Source organism: Lethenteron reissneri, chromosome 65, assembly GCF_015708825.2.
Source record: "Lethenteron reissneri isolate LAM-NWPU_2019-01 chromosome 65, ASM1570882v1, whole genome shotgun sequence".
NCBI classification, from domain to species: Eukaryota; Metazoa; Chordata; class Hyperoartia; order Petromyzontiformes; family Petromyzontidae; genus Lethenteron; species Lethenteron reissneri.
The window spans coordinates 6,060,624-6,081,548 of NC_083843.1; the positions used below are offsets into that span (position 1 = coordinate 6,060,624).

The 20,925-nt window shown below is 49.1% G+C and overlaps 1 protein-coding gene across 1 annotated transcript; it reads left to right on the plus strand.

The window, feature by feature from the left end:
- The first annotated feature begins 3,254 nt into the window (after positions 1-3,254).
- Positions 3,255-17,136, plus strand: GHITM (growth hormone inducible transmembrane protein). The gene is made up of 8 exons (XM_061577929.1): positions 3,255-3,520; positions 7,222-7,557; positions 10,368-10,479; positions 10,697-10,838; positions 12,070-12,178; positions 14,841-15,029; positions 15,484-15,661; positions 16,178-17,136. The coding sequence occupies exons 2-8, from the start codon at positions 7,332-7,334 to the stop codon at positions 16,260-16,262; spliced, it is 1,041 nt and encodes a 346-aa protein (XP_061433913.1). The 5' UTR covers positions 3,255-3,520; positions 7,222-7,331; the 3' UTR covers positions 16,263-17,136.
- Positions 17,137-20,925: the final 3,789 nt, after the last annotated feature.

Here is a 20,925-nt window from a genome sequence, read left to right on the forward strand (position 1 = left end):
GAGGGGCTGGGTGGGGAGGGAGGGGCTGGGTGGGGAGGGGCTGGTCACTCCGTGGTGCCCTTATAAAACTCAACGTTTCACCTACTCACGCCGGCTTGTGCCCGCCCTCACAGTCGGGCATATTTGTGGAATACACCACGCCGCCGTTGACCCTGGCCATTGACCGAGCAACCCAACGTTCCTGCCAGCTCTCTCCCCAGGAATGTGTTTTGTACAGGGGGGGGGGGTGGAGGTTGAAAAACGAGGATATTAAATTGAATATGTATTCATACTGGAGGAATACGATGAGCTCTAAAGCTCAGAGAAACGTTACAACAACAAACGACACACAAAACACGATAGGAGTGCAAAGTATAGAAAAAGATAAGCAAATTACTTTTTAAAAAATACAGAGACCCATATAGAACCATAGAAACCCACAGAGACCCATACTCATCGAGACCGATACTAAAACTAAACTATCTAACCAGGTAAGGTCCCACCGAGCAATATAGCTTCTTTTTTACTCTTTGGTTCTTTAATAATAAAAGTTGCCTCTGGTTGCGGTGGTCCCACCTGATGACGAGCGCTTGTGTTGCGCCCGAAACGTCGTGATTTAATTTATTTTATATTTTAATTTTTTTACTTTTATTCTTTTTTACCTACGTGACTTTACCGAAAGAACCAAAGAGTATGGATCCTTGAAGTCACGAAAACTTCAAATCTCGATTCTAAATTGATATTAATATCTTTAAACAATATTAATATCCTCTAGTGGGCATTAATATCCTATATTCCTATGATACTATCCTATATAAATATCCTATTTTATTAATATCCGATAGTAGTAATTATATATTATTATTATTATTCATTTCTTATGTTAAGAATAACGCTTCTTTTTTCAGAAGCGACCTGGCTATGACGAATGATAGCAGCTCAAGAAGTTGGTTGCTTGCCATCGTCGCGTGGAAATGTATAGCAGCAAAAAGAAGTAATATTTAAAAATACTTTTTTTTTAAAACACGCTGTAATGAAATGTACCCTACGAGTAATGGCAGAACTCCACGACTCCAGGAAGTGGCCCCGAAGTTTGCCACAACGTAAGGGACCGTGGTCAGTTACAGCCAACGTGAGTTGAGCGTGGACAATTAGACCCAAGCCGAAACATAACATGTGAAAAAGATGGTTTAATAATATTTATTCTATTTTTAATGATAGAATATAGTATTATCATCAATATGATATACGTATACGAAGTTTGCAGTCGATACCACACTGGGAAGTGGGTTAAAATTGAGTTGCAAGATTTGAGGATACAACAACAGACATAGTGAGTTAATAGAAAACGTGTAATAAAAAGATGGTTTAAAATATTTATTTTATTTTTTATGATAGAATATAGCAGGGGTCGGGAACCTTTTTGACTGGGAGAGCCATAAAAGCCAAATATTTCTAAATATATTGCATTGAGAGCCATATAGTATTTTGAACGTATAAATACATTAAATATGTCTTACTTTTAATGCGACTTCTGGTGCTGCGTGGTTTTGCTGATGGCCTTGTAGTCTGGTTCGTACGTGGTGAGGTTGAGCTTCATGCAGGCGTTGAGGCCCCGTGACCCGTGAAATTTATCTTCAAAACTAATTTCTGTTTACTTTAAAATGACACGGTATTATTAAGCAATATCACAAGTATTTTAAAATCAGTTCCAAACTGATTTTTTTATTTTTTTTTCAACTCAAAATTGTCTGGGAGCCATATGCCGTCACCATAAGAGCCATATATGGCTCGCGAGCCATAGGTTCCCGACCGCTGGAATATAGTATTGTCATCAGTATGACGTAACTATACCAAGGTTGCAGTCGACACCACATTGGGAAATGGCTTAAAATTGAGTTACAAGATTTGAGGATACAACAACAACAACAATAGAGTTCAATAAAAGCGTGTAGTAAGCGAAATCACTCTACACGCGTGACGGTCATTATAAATGTGGAGGGGGAAACCACCATGCAGCAGGCATCGTCAGGGTCAGGATCGAACCCACGACCTCCTGCACACCAGGCGAGGTAGTTAACATCTCCTAGCCACTGTGGTGATGATGAGAGAGAGACGCAGACTCCAAATATACAGCAGCAGGCATCGTCAGGATCAGGATCGAACCCACGACCTCCTGCACACCAGGCGAGGTAGTTAACATCTCCTAGCCACTGTGGTGATGATGAGAGAGAGACGCAGACTGAAAATGTACAGCAGCAGACAAGGTCAGGGTCGGGATCGAACCCACGACCTCCTGTACACCAGGCGAGGTAGTTAACATCTCCTAGCCACCGTGATGATGATGAGAGAGAGATGCAGACTGAAAATGTACAGCAGCAGACAAGGTCAGGGTCGAGAAATGTGACGTCACATCAAAATGTGCAACTTTAAATAAATATAGACAACACGTTCTACTTAATTAAATAGACTTTTTAATAAATGTTTGCTCCTACAACATCAGAGTGCAGCGCCACATTCAATACGCACCACAATGACAATAGTTTAAAGCGATTTGAAGCATGTTTTATTTGGGGGGGGGGGGGGCAGAGCTTTGTGACGTCATATTTGAGGGGGAGGGGGTCTGACTTTTTGTGACGTCGCGTGACGAGGGGGGAGGGGGTCAAAAATCGTACAAAATCGCGTGACGTCATTTATGGACGGCCCCTAAAAAAGAGCCACATAGATCAGTGAGCCTTACCTCGTAAAAAAAATTAACCTGTAAAAACAAAGTTTTTCACTATAAATCCTTTATATGCGTGGCATCGGTTTCATTTTATTATTCATTTCTGTTTTTCTTGAGTAAGCAAGCAAGCAAGTGAACTTAATATAAAGGATTTTAATAAAATGTGTTCATTGTTTAGTTTATATTTGTAGGAGGGGTACCAGAGGTATAAAAAAAGAACAGGCGGCCATCTTCGTACGGGAGGGCAGTAGAAACTGGCAACCATCTTGATACGGGAGGTTACAAGCGTAGGCGGCCATTTTCGTACGGGGTGCTATGAACAAAACAAGAGGCGGCCATCTTGCTACGGGAGGTTAATAAAACAAAGGGCGGGTCTCTTGGTAAGGGAGTTTTATGAAATCAGGCGGCCATCTTGTTATAGTACGTGAATAAAATTAGGCGGCCATCTTGGTCACAGTACGTGAATAAAATTAGGCGGCCATTTTGGTACGGGATGTTATATGATAACACGGGCGGCCATCTTGGTACGGTGAGCTCATAGCAACGTGCGGCCATCTTTGTACGGGGTTGGGTTTTCCCTTTGCGAATGTCATCTCAGCGGCGTGGTCAACGCTTCGTCATTAATAATTATTTCCTCCTCTATATAAGTGCGTGTGTGGGTGAGTCTGAGTGTTAGTGAGTCTCTGTGTGTGTGCTCCTCTGTGAGGTTGTCTGTGTGTGTCTGTGTGTCTCGCGCTTGCGTAAGAGTTGCGTCAGACAGCAGTTGGTTCTAGAGCTTTCCGCCTCCTCCGTCATCACCATCATCATCACCACAGTGTGAGTAACACCATCATCATCACAGTGTGAGTAACACCACCACCATCACCACAGTGTGAGTAACACCACCACCATCACCACCACCATCATCACAGTGTGAGTAACACCATCATCATCATCACAGTGTGAGTAACACCATCATCATCATCACAGTGTGAGTAACACCATCACCATCACCACCATCATCATCATCACAGTGTGAGTATCACCACCATCACACACAGTGTAACACCATCATCATAATACACAGTGTAACACCATCATACACAGTAACACCATCACCACCATCACACACACTGAGTATTACCATCATCACCACACAGTGTATCACCATCACCATTACACGTAGTCAGTATCACCACCATCACACACACAGTGTAACACCATCATCATATACACAGTGTAACACCATCACCACCATCACACACACAGTGTGAGTAACACCATCATCATAATACACAGTGTAACAACATCATCACCATCACACACACAGTGTGATTATCACCATCACCACCATCACACACACAGTGTGAGTAACACCATCATCATAATACACAGTGTAACACCATCACCACCTTCACACACACAGTGTGATTATCATCATCACCATCACCACCATTACACACACAGTGTGAGTAACACCATCATCATAATACACAGTGTAACAACATCATCACCATCACACACACAGTGTGATTATCATCATCACCATCACCACCATCACACACACAGTGTGAGTAACACCATCATCATAATACACAGTGTAACACCATCACCACCTTCACACACACAGTGTGATTATCATCATCACCATCACCACCATCACACACACAGTGTGAGTAACACCATCATCATAATACACAGTGTAACAACATCATCACCATCACACACACAGTGTGATTATCATCATCACCATCACCACCATCACACACACAGTGTGAGTAACACCATCATCATAATACACAGTGTAACAACATCATCACCATCACACACACAGTGTGATTATCATCATCACCATCACCACCATCACACACACAGTGTGAGTAACACCATCATCATAATACACAGTGTAACACCATCACCACAATCACCATACAGTGTGGCTATCATCATCACCACCATCACACACAGTGTGAGTAACACCATCATCATAATACACAGTGTAACACCATCACCACCATCACACACACAGTGTGATTATCATCATCACCATCACCACAGTGTGATTATCATCATCACCATCACCACAATCACCACAGTGTGATTATCATCATCACCATCACCACCATCGCACACACAGTGTGATTATCATCATCACCATCACCACAGTGTGATTATCATCATCACCATCACCACCATCACCACAGTGTGATTATCATCATCACCATCACCACCATCACACACACAGTGTGAGTAACACCATCATCATAATACACAGTGTAACAACATCATCACCATCACACACACAGTGTGATTATCATCATCACCATCACCACCATCACACACACAGTGTGAGTAACACCATCATCGTAATACACAGTGTAACACCATCACCGCCTTCACACACACAGTGTGATTATCATCATCACCATCACCACCATCACACACACAGTGTGAGTAACACCATCATCATAATACACAGTGTAACAACATCATCACCATCACACACAAAGTGTGATTATCATCATCACCATCACCACCATCACACACACAGTATGAGTAACACCATCATCGTAATACACAGTGTAACACCATCACCACCTTCACACACACAGTGTGATTATCATCATCACCATCACCACCATCACACACACAGTGTGAGTAACACCATCATCATAATACACAGTGTAACACCATCACCACCTTCACACACACAGTGTGATTATCATCATCACCATCACCACCATCACACACACAGTGTGAGTAACACCATCATCATAATACACAGTGTAACACCATCACCACCTTCACACACACAGTGTGATTATCATCATCACCATCATCACCATCACACACACAGTGTGAGTAACACCATCATCATAATACACAGTGTAACAACATCATCACCATCACACACACAGTGTGATTATCACCATCACCATCACCACCATCACACACACAGTGTGAGTAACACCATCATCATAACACACAGTGTAACAACATCACCACAATCACCACAGTGTGGCTATCACCACCACCAGATCTCGTTGCGTTGAGCGGCTTTGCTCAATGTGAGTGTAGAGAGGTGAGGCTCGCTCAAGGTGAGCGACTCACTCACATACTCACCAGGTGAGTAGGTGAGTGAGTCTCGGTGAGTGAGTAGGTGAGTAGGTGAGTGAGTAGGTGAGTGAGTAGGTGAGTGAGTCTATGTGAGTAGGTGAGTGAGTCTATGTGAGTAGGTGAGTGAGTAGGTGAGTAGGTGAGTGAGTTTAGGTGAGTAGGTGAGTGAGTCTCACCAGGTGAGTTGGTGAGTGAGTCAGGTTAGTAGGTGAGTGAGTTTAGGTGAGTAGGTGAGTGAGTCTCACCAGGTGAGTTGGTGAGTGAGTCAGGTTAGTAGGTGAGTGAGTTTAGGTGAGTAGGTGAGTGAGTCTCACCAGGTGAGTTGGTAAGTGAGTCAGGTTAGTAGGTGAGTGAGTTTAGGTGAGTAGGTGAGTGAGTCTCACCAGGTGAGTTGGTGAGTGAGTCAGGTTAGTAGGTGAGTGAGTTTAGGTGAGTAGGTGAGTGAGTCTCACCAGGTGAGTTGGTGAGTGAGTCTCAGTGAGTAGGTGAGTCAGGTGAGTGAGTCAGGTGAGTGAGTCTCACCAGGTGAGTAGGTGAGTGACCCTCGGTGAGTATGTGAGTAGGTGAGTCTAGGTGAGTGAGTCCAGGTGATTCGGTGACCGACTCGTTCACCTACCCATGTAGTGAGCTGGTGAGTGACTCAAGGCCATAGCCATGGAGTCTATATTGGGGGGGGGACCAAATCTTTGAGGGGGTCTGGGGGTCACCCCCAGAAAAAAAAATCTAAATTTGAAAACGAATTTCCTGCCTAAAATATTAAAAAATTCACTAACATATGGATGGCATGGCCTTTAAATTTTGACAATAATGTCTAACAGTGTATTGTATTACATTGCTCTGTTTTCTTTTGTTATCTTTTCTTGTTTCATTGTATGTAATGGCAGAGATTAGGGATTAATAAAGTACTGTACAACCATAACCACAATCGTATAAACAGAACTCTATTTTATAGCAATATAATGGGGGGGGGAGCAGTGATTGGGTGAGGTGGTGAATGGGTGAGTGACTGAGTGAGTGCTACTCGCTACTAACAGCACTTGCCCCAACAGTCTGTTGCAAGCTACACGGTGGATCTGTCTTTATAGTGAGTGGGTGCTTGGGTGAGGTGGTGAATGGGTGAGTGAGTGAGTGAGTGCTACTAGCTACTAACAGCACTTGCCCCAACAGTCTGTTGCAAGCTACACGGTGGATCTGTCTATAGTGAGTGGGTGATTGGGTGAGGTGGTGAATGGGTGAGTGACTGAGTGAGTGCTACTAGCTACTAACTGCACTTGCCCCCGACAGAACTGTTTGAGGCCATATTCTTGGTTCTCTCGGTAAAGTCACGTAGAAGGGAGGGGGTGAGAAAGTGAGTGAGTGAGAGAGAGGATGAGTAGGGGTTTGACTAATCTCATCGCCGCCTCCGTTACTTGTGCCAACAGCTGCTGCTTCTACCGAGAGAGCGGAGAGGAGGAGGAGGAGGAGCGGAGCGAGAGATCAGAAGAAGAGAGGGCAGCAGTAGAAGAAGAAGAAAGAGAGGAAGAGAGCAGCGATGATGCTGTTTCTTCGTGCAGCTCTCCCCTGTTCCAGGGGAGCGTCGCTCCTCCTCCGGCCGGTTCGCATCGCCCACCACCCCGGCGCCTCCCCCTCCTCCCCATCCTCCTTCTGTTACCCACCTCCCCCCCTGGTGAAGAATCTGGCAACACGCGCCAGGAGCGCTGCGCGGCGAGTGGAGGTGAAGCCGGAGGCATGGAGAGGGGCAGAGGCGGCGATGAAGGGTGAGTGTGAGGGTGAGAGGGTGAGTGTGAGAGGGTGAGTGTGAGAGGTTGAGGGTGAGAGGGTGAGGGTGAGAGGGTGAGGGTGAGAGAGAGGGGGTGAGAGGGTGAGAGGGTGAGGGTGAGAGGGTGAGGGTGAGAGGGTGAGGGTGAGAGGGTGAGGGTGAGAGGGTGAGAGGGTGAGGGTGAGAGGGTGAGGGTGAGAGGGTGAGGGTGAGAGGGTGAGGGTGAGAGGGTGAGAGGGTGAGTGTGAGGGTGAGTGAGAGGGTGAGAGGGTGAGTGAGAGGGGGTGAGGGAGAAGGGTGAGAGGGTGAGTGAGAGGGGGTGAGGGAGAAGGGTGAGTGGGTGGGTGAGAGGGTGAGAGAGGGTGAGAGGGTGAGAGGGTGAGAGGGTGAGTGAGAGGGTGAGTGAGAGGGTGAGGGTGAGAGAGAGGGTGAGTGTGAGGGTGAGAGGGTGAGTGTGAGGGTGAGTGTGAGGGTGAGTGTGAGGGTGAGTGTGAGGGTGAGTGTGAGGGTGAGTGTGAGGGTGAGAGGGTGAGTGAGAGGGTGAGTGAGAGGGTGAGAGGGTGAGTGAGAGGGTGAGTGAGAGGGTGAGAGAGGGTGAGTGGGTGGGTGAGAGAGGGGGTGAGGGAGAAGGGTGAGAGAGGGTGAGTGGGTGGATGAGAGGGTGAGAGAGAGGGGGTGAGGGGAAAGGGTGAGTGGGTGGGTGAGAGAGAGAGGGTGAGAGAGGGTGAGTCTGAGGGTGAGAGGGTGAGGGGGTGAGGGAGAAGGGTGAGTGGTGACCCTCCCAAATGGGTACCTGGTGCGGTGTGTTAACATCGCCACGGGGGAGACAAAGGCGGCTGGGTGTGGTCCTGACCACCCACCCCCTAGTGTGCCGTATCGGTCTTCATAGGTGCTCGCTAACAACACTTGCCCCGACAGCCTGTTCAGGCTATACGGGGGCCATCTTTGGCGGTGGGTGAGTGAGTGAGTGACGCCTTCTGGCCAAACTCCCATCTGGCAGAGCCAGGAGACTGAACCTCCTCCCTTCATCTCGGGGTTCCTCCAGGAACAGGAGACCACTGCGATTGGCCAAGTGGAAATGTTTCGCCTCTCGTTGTTGCCGAGGACAGGCTGCCACTCCTCTGTCGGGAGATAGAACGGTTACCGCTGGGACCTCCCGTGAACCGGTTCTGGCTCCAGTCACCATGAGGGGGGGGGGGGGACAATTCTCCACTTGGGGCAGGAAAACAGCCAAACAACAGGGAGTGGCACTCCTCTTTGAATAAAAGAACGAAGGTTTGTCATGGGGCCAAGGTAGGGATGACCCTGCTGGGGCTGCCGTGCCTCGAACATTGGCAGAAGTGGCCACCCCTTCCGAGTGGTTGGCTGAGGGTGCCACTTGTGGATCCGGAAGTCTGAGACCATGAAAAGCGCCGGGTAGTGACGATCTCCCGAGTGAAATAACTGAGGGAGGGTGGCGTTTGTGTGCAGACTGCCCTATATGAGAAGTTGGGAGGCGCTGCTGCTGCACCTGGAGTGTGCCACTCGGAGGTGTGGGGTGTTACCATCAGCCCCATCCACTAAAACTAAGCACTTTGCTGGGTATTTTGTGCCATGGAGAGAGTGGAGCGTTCCATACCTGGGCAGTGTGCTTATGACCAGCTCTAGTTTGACAGCAGAGGTCTAACTCCGAATCAGTCGGGCGGCATTATCTTTTCATCCGCTACCTAACGCCATGTGGAAGCTACCTGGTCTATCGCTAGACATGAAGCTTCGGGTCCTCCCGGCCACAGTCATGCCCTCCCTTCTCCGTGCTTGTAAAACGTGGACCCCTCTAATGGAACATCTGCGCCGGTTAGAAAATTCAGGCTCACAAATCCTTAAAAGACCTGGACACATTCCCATCAGCGAGCTGTTCCGGCAGGCAAGGCTGCTTTGGCTGGGTCATGTAGCCCACATTACCAGCCATCGCGTGCCCAAACAGCTTTTGTTTGACCGGATAGAGGGGGCTAATCGGGCATGGCACCGGCTGGAGAAGAGATTGACTTGTGTGGTACAGGAGGATGTGGAGCTGCGTGGACTTGCCGAAGACTGGTACCAGCGGTGTCAAGATTAGCCTCTATGGAGGAGGCTTGTAAAGGACGCTACTGGGCAGTTGGAGGGAGTCGCCCTCGAGCAACAACGGAGGATGGAGGAGCGACGCTCACAACAATGAGCGGAGCGCAGGGTGGCTAAATCGCTGCGAGTTGACACAGTAGGGGACACAGGTGGTGCATCGGCCAGTCATTTGCTGGTCAACCCATGGCGCCTGGGTTTGTCCCGTGACCTCCCATCGGCAGCGAGCCTTCAACACTTCACTTGGCCTCAAAGTGCACCTAGCCTGGCACAAGTGCCTTGGTGATGTCACCATCACTTATTGGCGAATGGCGGTTATTGGTATTGGGTGAGAGACAGGAAGAGAGGGAGACAATTAAGCTGCATCTCATTTAATCTCGTGTCGTGTCTCCCCCCCCCCCCCCCCCCCCCCCCCCCCCCCCCCGTCTCTCTCCCCGTGTCTCTTTCTGCCCGTGTCTCTCGCTCTCCCCATGTCTCATTCTCCCCGTGTCTCTCGCTCTCCCCGTGTCTCTTTCTCTCCGTGTCTCTTTCTCCCCATGTCTCTTTCTCCCCGTGTCTCTCGCTCTCTCCCCGTGTCTCTCTATCGCTCTCCCCGTGTCTCTCGCTCTCCCCGTGTCTCTCTCTCGCTCTCCCCGTGTCTCTCTCGCTCTCCCCGTGTTTCTCTCCCCGTGTCTCTCCCCGTGTCTCTCTCTCCCCGTGTCTCTCTCTGCGTAGTGGAGTCTCTGGGCCGTCTGGCCGTGGCCGGTGGAGGGGTCATCTCCATCGGTGCCCTCTGCTACTACGGCCTGGGACTCTCCAACGAGCCTGGTGCCATCGAGAGGGCAAGGTCAGGGCCTTGCTGCTGAGCACACCACCATCATTACCACCACCACCACCATCATTATCTCTCTCTGCCTGTGTCTGTCTCCCCGTGTCTCTGTGTGTGTGTGTGTGTATAGTCTGTGGCCAAACTACGTACGAGAGAGGGTCAGAGACACGTACGTGTACCTCTCCCCGTGTCTCTTTCTCCCTCACTGTGTCTCTCTGTGTCTCTGTGTCTCTAGTCTGTGGCCAAACTACGTACGAGAGAGGGTCCGAGACACCTACACCTACCTGGGTGCCACCATCTCCCTCACCGCGGCCTCAGCGGCGCTCGCCGCACGATCACCGACCATAATGAACCTGGCCGCTCGCAGCTCTTGGCTGGTAATGCACGCACACACACACAGACACACACGCACAGACACACACGCACAGACACACACGCACAGACACACACGCACAGACACACACGCACAGACACACACGCACAGACACACACGCACAGACACACACGCACAGACACACGCACAGACACACACGCACAGACACACACGCACAGACACACACGCACAGACACACACGCACAGATCACACACACACACAGACACACACACAGACACACGCATGCACAGACACACACACACAGACACACGCACAGACACACGCACAGACACACGCACAGACACACGCACAGACACACGCACAGACACACGCACAGACACACGCACAGACACACGCACAGACACACGCACAGACACACGCACAGACACACGCACAGACACACGCACAGACACACGCACAGACACACGCACAGACACACGCACAGACACACGCACAGACACACGCACAGACACACGCACAGACACACGCACAGACACAAGCACAGATACAGACACACGCACACACACACACAGACACACACACAGACACACAGACACACACAGACACACACACAGACACACACACACAGACACACACGCACAGACACACGCACAGACACACACGCACGTAAACAACAACAACCACCATTCACCACGAAGCGGCGGTGACATCACCACTGCGCTTGTGCCAGGCTAAGTGCACGTTGACCGAAAGACCCAAGAGTGTGAATTCCTGCAGTCACGAGAGCTTTAAATGAAGATTCATTATACCATCGTCCTCCCGACTTGATGACGTGTTATCAGATGGACGCAGATTGACTATAATACAACTGGGTGACTCTGTGTAGCTGCTGCAACGATGTTCACTACATAGCTGACTGACTATATAGGAGCCGTCGATGTAGTAGCCACTGCGTAGATATACAACTTCCTTCGCTAGCCTTCCAAGGCGCTGCCTTTTATCTCCCCTCAGCTCCGCCACGCCCATTTTCCTCTCTCTCGCCGTGTCACTCTCTCTCCCCCGGTGTCTCTCTCTCTTACCTCGTTCCCCGTGTCTTTCTTTCCCCATGTCTCTCTCTCTCCCCCTGTGTGTGTCTCGCTCTCCCCATGTCTCTCTCTCCCCATGTGTGTGTGTCTCGCTCTCCCCATGCCTCTCTCTCTCCCCCTGTGTGTGTGTCTCGCTCTCCCCATGTCTCTCTCTCTCCCCCTGTGTGTGTGTCTTTTTCTCCTTGCAGGCTATCGGAGTCTCGTTTGTCGCCGTGATTGGCTCTGGGATGCTCGTCAGGTCCATTCCCTATGAGGGGAAACTCGGAGTGAAGCATGCGGCCTGGGCCCTGCACGCAGGTACACGGGGAGAGAGAGACACGGGGGGAGAGAGAGAGAGACACGGGGAGAGAAAGAGACACGGGGAGAGAGAGAGAGACACGGGGAGAGAGAGAGACACGGGGAGAGGGAGAGAGACACGGGGAAAGAGAGGGAGACACGGGGAGAGAGAGAGACACAGGCAGAGAGAGAGACACGGGGAGAGGGAGAGAGACACGGGGAGAGAGAGAGAGACACGGGGAGAGAGAGAGACGAAGGCAGAGAGAGAGAGACGGGGAGAGAAAGGGAGACAAGTTCAAGTTCATGTATTAGGTACAGAGCCCTGTGAACCATTCGGCTCTTGAATCTGGTGCAACTGCAACAAACAAAAAACAAAACATGAACAAGAAAACATCTTAAAGTGACTGTGACTGAGTGCAAACAGAAAATCCAAGAAAAGACAGCAAAATATTGCAGAAAAAATCACCGTACACCAACGCTGTGTGCAAAAATCCCAGTGGGATGCAAGCCAAACAACAACAACCACAAGACAACTTAGATTAAGGCCATCAGTCTAACTCTGTACTACAACAAACAAACATGGCTAAACCAATATACTTTTCGAAATCACCAAAATAAAGCCATGAAACCAATGAAACAGTGATCATAGGAACTGTGACGGAATTTTCACAATAAATGGCATAAACAACATGTACTACCAAAACCCTGCAGCCATAGCTGGCTGCATGAGTCACTCCACAACAGCAGGAGCATCAGTCGGAGTATTATAATTTTTCAATGCACCTTTAAGATCAGCACACTAAATCAAAACACAGGTCATACTTTGTAGCGATCATCCGGAGCGAAACATTTTATTTTAGGCCACTGAATAGCAGTGGCAGCTAGGGGTGTACAACTCCTCTAGAGCAGTTTTGAGTGAAGATCTCATAGGTAGTGACTCAAGTTTCAATTTATTGGCAACAGCATTCCAGACCCTGGGGTCTGGAATGGGGGCATCAATATCAAACACACTCCCCCCCCCCCCCCACGGGGAGAGAAAGAGAAACACGGAGAGAAAGAGAGAGACACTCGGGGAGAGAGAGAGGGGAAATGAAATTCGCTGGGTGAATCGTCGTGAGGCAGGGCAACAACTCCGTTTTGTAATTGATCACAGATTGGACACCCAAATGGGAGATTTGAGCAGCTTTTTCACCGCAGGATTTATTCGACACCAAAGCAGTTTATTGCAACTCGACACTCTAAGGGACGTCTCGGCAAAAAAACATCAAACTTAATTTGGAGCTTTCGTGACTGCAGGAATTATTCTTTGGTTCTTTCGGTAAAGTCACGTATAAAGATAAAATAATAAATTAAATTAAATACTAGCATACGACGTTTCGATTGCAACACAAGCAATCATCATCAGGTATAAATTAATTAATTTATAAATTAATTAATTTATACCTGATAATGATGATGATTGCTTGTGTTGCAATCGAAACGTCGTATGCTAGTATTTAATTAAATTTATTATTTTATCTTTATATATGTGACTTTACCGAAAGAACCAAAGAGCAATAAACCATCGGCAAGCTGCAGCTTGCGTGCGACCTCCTCTGGCACGTTGTCGTGACGGGTGGCACCTACCGCAAGATCCGACCGTAGTCCGTCTGGCGCTCGCCAAGCCGCGTTTGCTTTCGGTTTCCGAACGAATACACAGCGGCCATAATCAGGAGGTCATCACGCTCTGCCATCGCGCACATGCAGCACAACGAAGCGCTCGTCGGCAAACGAACCACGACACCACCTTGCTGGTGACCTCGTGAAGGAACAGACGTCACGGGGACTTGATCAAGATGGAGCTTGTGACCGGTTTGAAGTTAGGGGCTGAACGTAGAAGTGCAATTTTTGTTCAGACAGTGATCAGATCTCTAACACTGGTCAACACACTTTTTCTGGCATAAGGTATTCCAACGGTCATGGGACCTCCTTTGTCAGTACCAAAATATACTAATAAGGTTTTATTTTCCCCTTTTTTCTGGCAACAAAACTGATACCTTTTGCAAGGATTCATGCTTACATTGACCACAATACTTGCAGTCAAATGCATTTGACTGCAAGTATTGTGGTCAATGTAAGCATGAATCCTTGCAAAAGGTATCAGTTTTGTTGCCAGACATAAAGGGGAAAAAAACCCTATTAGTATTCCAATGGTTTTAAGGTAATTTTGGGGGGGTGCTGATTCCAAATCTGGCATCGGTTTTTGTCTATCACATCAGGTTTTTGAGATATCAAATATTGCATTTTCAATAAAAACTGCAGAAGAAAGATATTAAACAAATGTGGATATCTACATAAAATGATATTATAAACACACTTTCCTAAAAATACAGCACCATATTTTAACACTAAAGCAGTCACTGACTCGCAACAACTTGCAATCATAAGTAACAGCGTTAATTTTGGGTAAAATCAATGAAAACGGGGTATGCCGATAGCATAAAAGTGAGATGTGATAGAGCAAATCTGAGATCAGATTTGGAATCGGCACCCTGAAATTAGTCTAGAACAGCTGCAAAAGTCCAGGCCAGAAATTTTTTTGTTGTTGTTGTTGACCAGTGTAATCTCCTCCCCCTTCTCCCCCCTGCCTCCCTTCCCCCATCTCTCCCCCCTTTTCCCCCTATCTCCCCCATCCCACGGCTAGGGTTGATGGGGCTGCTGCTGTGTCCAATGGTGGTCCTGGGAGGGCCGCTACTGCTCCGTGCCGCCTGCTACAGCGGGGGACTGGTGGGGGCCCTGTCGGCCGTGGCCGTCTGCGCCCCCAGCGACCGATTCCTGTACATGGGCGGGCCCCTGGCGGCCGGGCTGGGGGTGGTGGTGGCAGCCTCACTCGGTGAGAGAGGAGTGGTGGGGTGAGAGTGGGGAGAGAGAGTGGTGGGGTGAGAGTGGGGAGAGAGAGTGGTGGGGTGAGAGTGGGGAGAGAGAGTGGTGGGGTGAGAGTGGGGAGAGAGAGTGGTGGGGTGAGAGAGAGTGGTGGGGTGAGAGAGAGTGGTGGGGTGAGAGAGAGTGGTGGGGTGAGAGAGAGTGGTGGGGGGAGAGACCTGGGGAGAGAGACGTGGGGGGAGAGACGTGGGATGAGAGAGTGGGGGGAGAGTGGGGGGCTCGCACAGGGGGAGAGAGTGGGGGGCTTGCACAGGGGGAGAGAGACATGGGGAGAGAGTGGGGGGAAAAAATGTGGAGAAACAGGAAAATAGTGGGAGGCACGGGGAGAGTGGGGGGAGGGTTGGGGCTGCATCTGGTCTCTCTCTCTTCTCTCACCATGTGTCTCTCTCCGTGCGAGTCTCCAGGCTCCGTGTTCCTCCCGGCCGGCTCTGCGTTCGGCTCCGCGCTCTATTCCCTCTCACTCTACGGGGGTCTGCTGCTGTTCGGCGCCCTGCTGCTGTACGACACGCAGCGCGTGGTGCGCAGAGCTGAGACTTACCCACCTCCTGGGGGGATGCGCCCAGCCTACGACCCCATCAACGGGTGAGACGGAGAGACACACAGACACGGGGAGAGAGCGACACAGGGGGAGAGCGACACGGGGAGAGAGAGACACTGGGAGAGAGAGAGACACGGGGAGTGTGAGAGAGAGAGAGAGACACGGGGAGTGAGAGAGAGAGAGACACGGGTGGTGAGAGAGAGACACGGGTGGTGAGAGAGACACGGGGAGTGCGAGAGAGAGAAAGACACGGGGAGTGAGCGAGAGACACGGGGAGTGCGAGAGAGAGAGAGACACGGGGAGTGAGAGAGAGACACGGGGAGTGCGAGAGAGACACGGGGCGTGAGAGAGAGACACGAGTAGAGAGAGAGACACGGGTAGAGAGAGTTCAATAATGCCTCCCACGATGGCTCGGAGTTGTTAACTACCTCGCCTGGTATATCGGAGATCGTGGCTTTGATTCCGATCCTTACGCCTGCTGCTGTATATTTGAAGTTTGTGTGTGTGTCTCTCTCCCTGTGTCTCTCCTTCATCTCCTGTCTCTCTCTGTTCGTCTGTAGGTGTCTCAGTATCTACATGGACATCATGAACATCTTCATCAGGATTGCCACCATCATGGCTGGAGGCGGCTCGCGGAGGAAGTGAAGCGGCTGAGATCTGTCTCTCTCTCTCGTGTCTCTCTCCACTATTGGTTAGCGAGCGCCTATTATGAGCGGGTCTCTGCGTGTGGCGTGCTGGGGAGTTAGGGCTAAGTAGACCTTAGGGGAGGACACACACCCCGGTGAGCGAAGGAGGGGGGCGGGAGATGAGTAGGCAAAATAGATGTACAGAGAGAGACGCATATTCCTACACAGACATACAAATATATAAATGTACAGATGCAGAGAGAGAGACGTAGACACATAGACACACACATACAGACAGACACGCATATACAGAGAGAGAGAGAGACGCATATTCGTACACAGACACATACAAATATATAAATGTACAGATATAGAGGGACACACATACAGACAGACGGAGACACATATACAGAGACAAGATAAATATCCCCTTTGTAGCCTTTAAACAACTGTCAGGGCAAGTGCTGCGAGCGAGTTGCAGCGCCTATGAAGGTCGGTAATGTGGCACATGAGGTGGTGGGTGGCCAGCACCACGCCCGCCCGCCTTTGTCTCCCCAGTGGCGATGTTTTACTACGCACCGCTACACCAAGTTACGGATTTCAGGCTGAGTCGACCTAGGGGGAGGCCCAGGACCGGTTCAAATATTCACCACTTATTGGACCAGTGAGTGGGAATGGAACCCGGGCCGCCGGGTTTTGTATCACGGTGCGCTAACCACTACACCACCGCTCCCCACACAGACACACGTGCTCACATACACACACACACACTCCCCTCCCCCTCTGTAACATGTACAGTGTGCAACACGTGGTGAAGTAATACAGTCTGGTGTCACGTGGTCGATGTTGGTTTCGGTTTCACTTTATTCAAATAAAAATCCCTTTAACCACGAGAGAGAGAGAGCCTCAGTGATTAACACTGAACCTTATAGGAGCCTTTGTCTGGCTCTGAGCCTCGGTGGGTAACACTGAACCCTATGGGAGCCCAAGTGATTAACACTGAACTCTATGGGAGCCTTCGTCTGGCTCTGTGAGCCCCAGTGATTAACACTGAACCCTATGGGAGCCCAAGTGAGTAACACTGAACCCTATGGGAGCCCCAGTGATTAACACTGAACTCTATGGGAGCCTTCGTCTGGCTCTGTGAGCCCCAGTGAGTAACACTGAACCCGATGCGAGCCTTGGTCTGGCTCTGTGAGCCTCGGTGATTAACACTGAACCCTATGGGAGCCCAAGTGAGTAACACTGAACCCTATGGGAGCCTTGGTCTGGCTCTGTGAGCCCCAGTGATCAACACTGAACCCGATAAGAGCCTTGGTCTGGCTCTGTGAGCCCCAGTGAGTAACACTGAGCCCTATGGGAGCCCAAGTGATTAACATTGAACCCTATCGGAGCCCTGGTCTGGCTCTGTGAGCCTAGGTGATTAACACTGAGTCCGAAAGGAGCCCAAGTAATTAACACTTAAGCCAAGGTGGGTGTCACTGAAGCCCCAATTAGAAACAGGAGTGACTCACCCCCTCGTAATAAAGAGACCGACGAACCAATGGCAAGGGCTGCTTCTTTTGTACGGCTGATGTCCGATCAGATGATCAGAATATTGATTATGTTTCTATTTCTGTGACTTTACCGAAAGAAAACAAGGAATATTAAATGTATATGTCCAGAGGAATCCAATGAGCTATAAAGAAATGTATTTTATCAGATGTCCAGTAGGAGGCGCACTGGGGTCAGAACGGCACAACAACTAAACAATACACTAACGACAGGAGATATAAACTCTTGGTTTTTTCGGTAAAGTCACGTAGGTAAAGAAGATAAAGATAAACATAAATTAAATCACGACGGTTTCGATTGCAACACAAGCAATCATCAACAGTTGTTCATAATCAACGTTTTTGGGTTTAGATCGCGTTATTTATAAATGTGTCGTAACCCTCCACCACCCGACACGGCCAATCAGCAAAACAGTGTCACGTTGACAAAAGACAAATAGTTCACTGCTTTAGCCCACCGGTGTGTTGAAAGTCACGTAGGTAAAAAACCTACGTGACTTTACCGAAAAACCTAAGAATATGAAACGTCGTGATTTTTTAAAATCTTTTTTTTTCTTTACCTACGTGACTTTACCGAAAGAACCAAGAGTATGGCTCCTTGCAGTCACGAAAACTTCAAATCTAGAAATAACGACAGGAGAGTTGTGCAAAGTACAGAAAATGCAAAAAATTGCCCAAAAAGACATGCAAATAAAACTAGACCCTCCCCATCCTTAACAGCTTCAATTTCACATTCGGGTCGTCAAGCCCAGATGTTAACTGCCTCGCCTGGTGTACAGGAGGTCGTGGGTTCGATCCCGACCCAGACGCCTGCTGCTGCTGCTGTATCTTTGGAGTTTGCGTGTCTCTCTCTGTGGTCGCGTGGACTTTTCTCTGGCTTCTCCGGGTTTTCCCTCCACATTTAGAATCGACGGCATTCAGAGTATTTGGCGCCTGCTATGAATTCCCGCGTGATGATATCAGTCCCTTCGTTGAGCTGCCATCATTTCTGATGGCTAGGTCGCTCCTGAAAGAAGAGCTTACACAGCTCAGTGAGGCCGTACCTGGTGAAATATAACACATTCCTGCGGAGGGAGCTGGTAGGAACGTTGGGTTGCTCGGTCAATGGCCTGCAGGGTCAACGGCGGCGTGGTGTTTCCGCAAATATGGCCGACTGTGAGGGCGGGCACAAGCCGGCGTGAGTAGGTTAAACGTTGAGTTTTATAAGGGCACCACGGGGTGACCAGCCCCCCCCACCCAGCCCCACCCCTCCCACCCCCCACCCAGCCCCACCCAGCCCCACCCCCCACCCAGCCCTTCCACACCCAGCCCCTCCCCACCCTCCCCACCCAGCCCCACCCAGCCCCTCCCAGCCCCACCCTCCCCACCCAGCCCCTCACAGCCCCTCCCCACCCTCCCCTCTCCACCCAGCCTCACCCCTCCCATTTTTGGATGCACGACGGACGGACGGACACAATAATCCCCTGTGGGCTGGTGGAACCAGGAGGATCCTACCAGTAAAATAGAAGTTGTATATCTTTTTCTTACCTAACCTATACTTTCCACTCGTATCGTGGTCGTGTACTTGCGTTGTAACGTTGTGACGCCGTGCCTCCCTATCGGTAGCGGTTCGTGACATTTCCACCAGGTTGAGGCTGATGTGAGTGATGAGTGGGGTGGGGGGACGTTGGGAGGAAAATACAAGCTGGAAGACGGTCACGAAGCCTGGGGTCCCTCATGGTGTAACTAATAAAAGTGGAAATAATACAATAATAAAAATAAAATAAAATAATTCTCGCCCCCCCCCCCCCCCCCCCGTTTAATCACATACCAAAATGTAATTACATAACATGTAGGCTGTGTGTGGCGGGATATATAAACTTTTAGGTTGAGGTGTAGATTTGTGCAGTAGTTTCAGGCTGCCGCGCCCGCCGCAATGAGTTATAATGTGACGTTGTAAGCCTCATTTTGGCGCCCGGGGACATATGTACCCCCCTGCCCCCCCCCCCTAGCTATGCCTCTGCATCTCAAGCCTACATAAGACCTTGTTTCAGTAGCTTTCTCTCACCTGAAGACGGCTGCTTGTGTTGCGATCGAAACGTCGTGATCTATTAATAGTTTTCTATCTACGTGACTTTACCGGAAGAACCAAAAAGTAAGGGATTATAACATTGAAATTAAATGGGTCTGTGTCACCGCGCCCTTACAGATTGCACACGAATGGATGCAATGAATATCATGTCACGCTCTGCTTTTCGCTGGCCAATTTAAGATTTACTGCAATACACCCGTCCTTGGACGGGCAAAAGGCTCGTCTTCACTAATAGAGGTGTTTATTTTTCGATTTAAAGCTTTCGTGACTGCTGCAGGGATTCATCTTCTTGGTTCTTTCGGTAAAGTCACGTAGAAGAGAAATAATAAAATAATAAAAATAAAACAATAAAATAATTCTCACGACGTTTCGGCCACAACGCAAGCAGCCGTCCTCAGGTGAAGACCAGGTCTGTCGGAAAGAGCAGCCGTCCTGTTCTTCATCTGAGGACGGCTGCTTGCGTTGTGGCCGAAACGTCGTGAGAATTGTGTTTTATGTTTGATTTTTACTATTTTATTATTTCTCTTCTACGTGACTTTACCGAAAGAACCAAGAAGATGAAAGTGATCATCCCTTGTTCATCGTGACTGCAGGGATTCATCTTCTTGGTTATTTCGGTAAAGTCATCACGTAGAAGGGAAATAATAAAATAATAAAATAAAACATAATAAAGAGGTGTTTATAATAGGGTTAGATCGCGTAAATTTAGGCGATCTAACCCAAAAAAAACTTTTATGGATGATAACCCAAAAAAACCTCCTATGGATGATATTGGTCGCGAAAGTCACCCACGTGGAGGAAAATCTCTCGCTCGGACGACGCCTTCACAGCCGCCACCTTCCCCGAGGCACACATTTAGACTGCGGTGTTGCGGTGGTTACTAATACGAACAACTTGAAATGTTAACTTCATTAGGCAATTCACGTCGAAAGAATAAATATATTTTAAAAAACAATGAAATGTAACACAAAAAAGCTTTTTATAGAACAGTCTTTTTTTTCGATTTTAAGCTTTCGTGACTGCAGGGATTCATCTTCTTGGTTCTTTCGGTTAAGTAA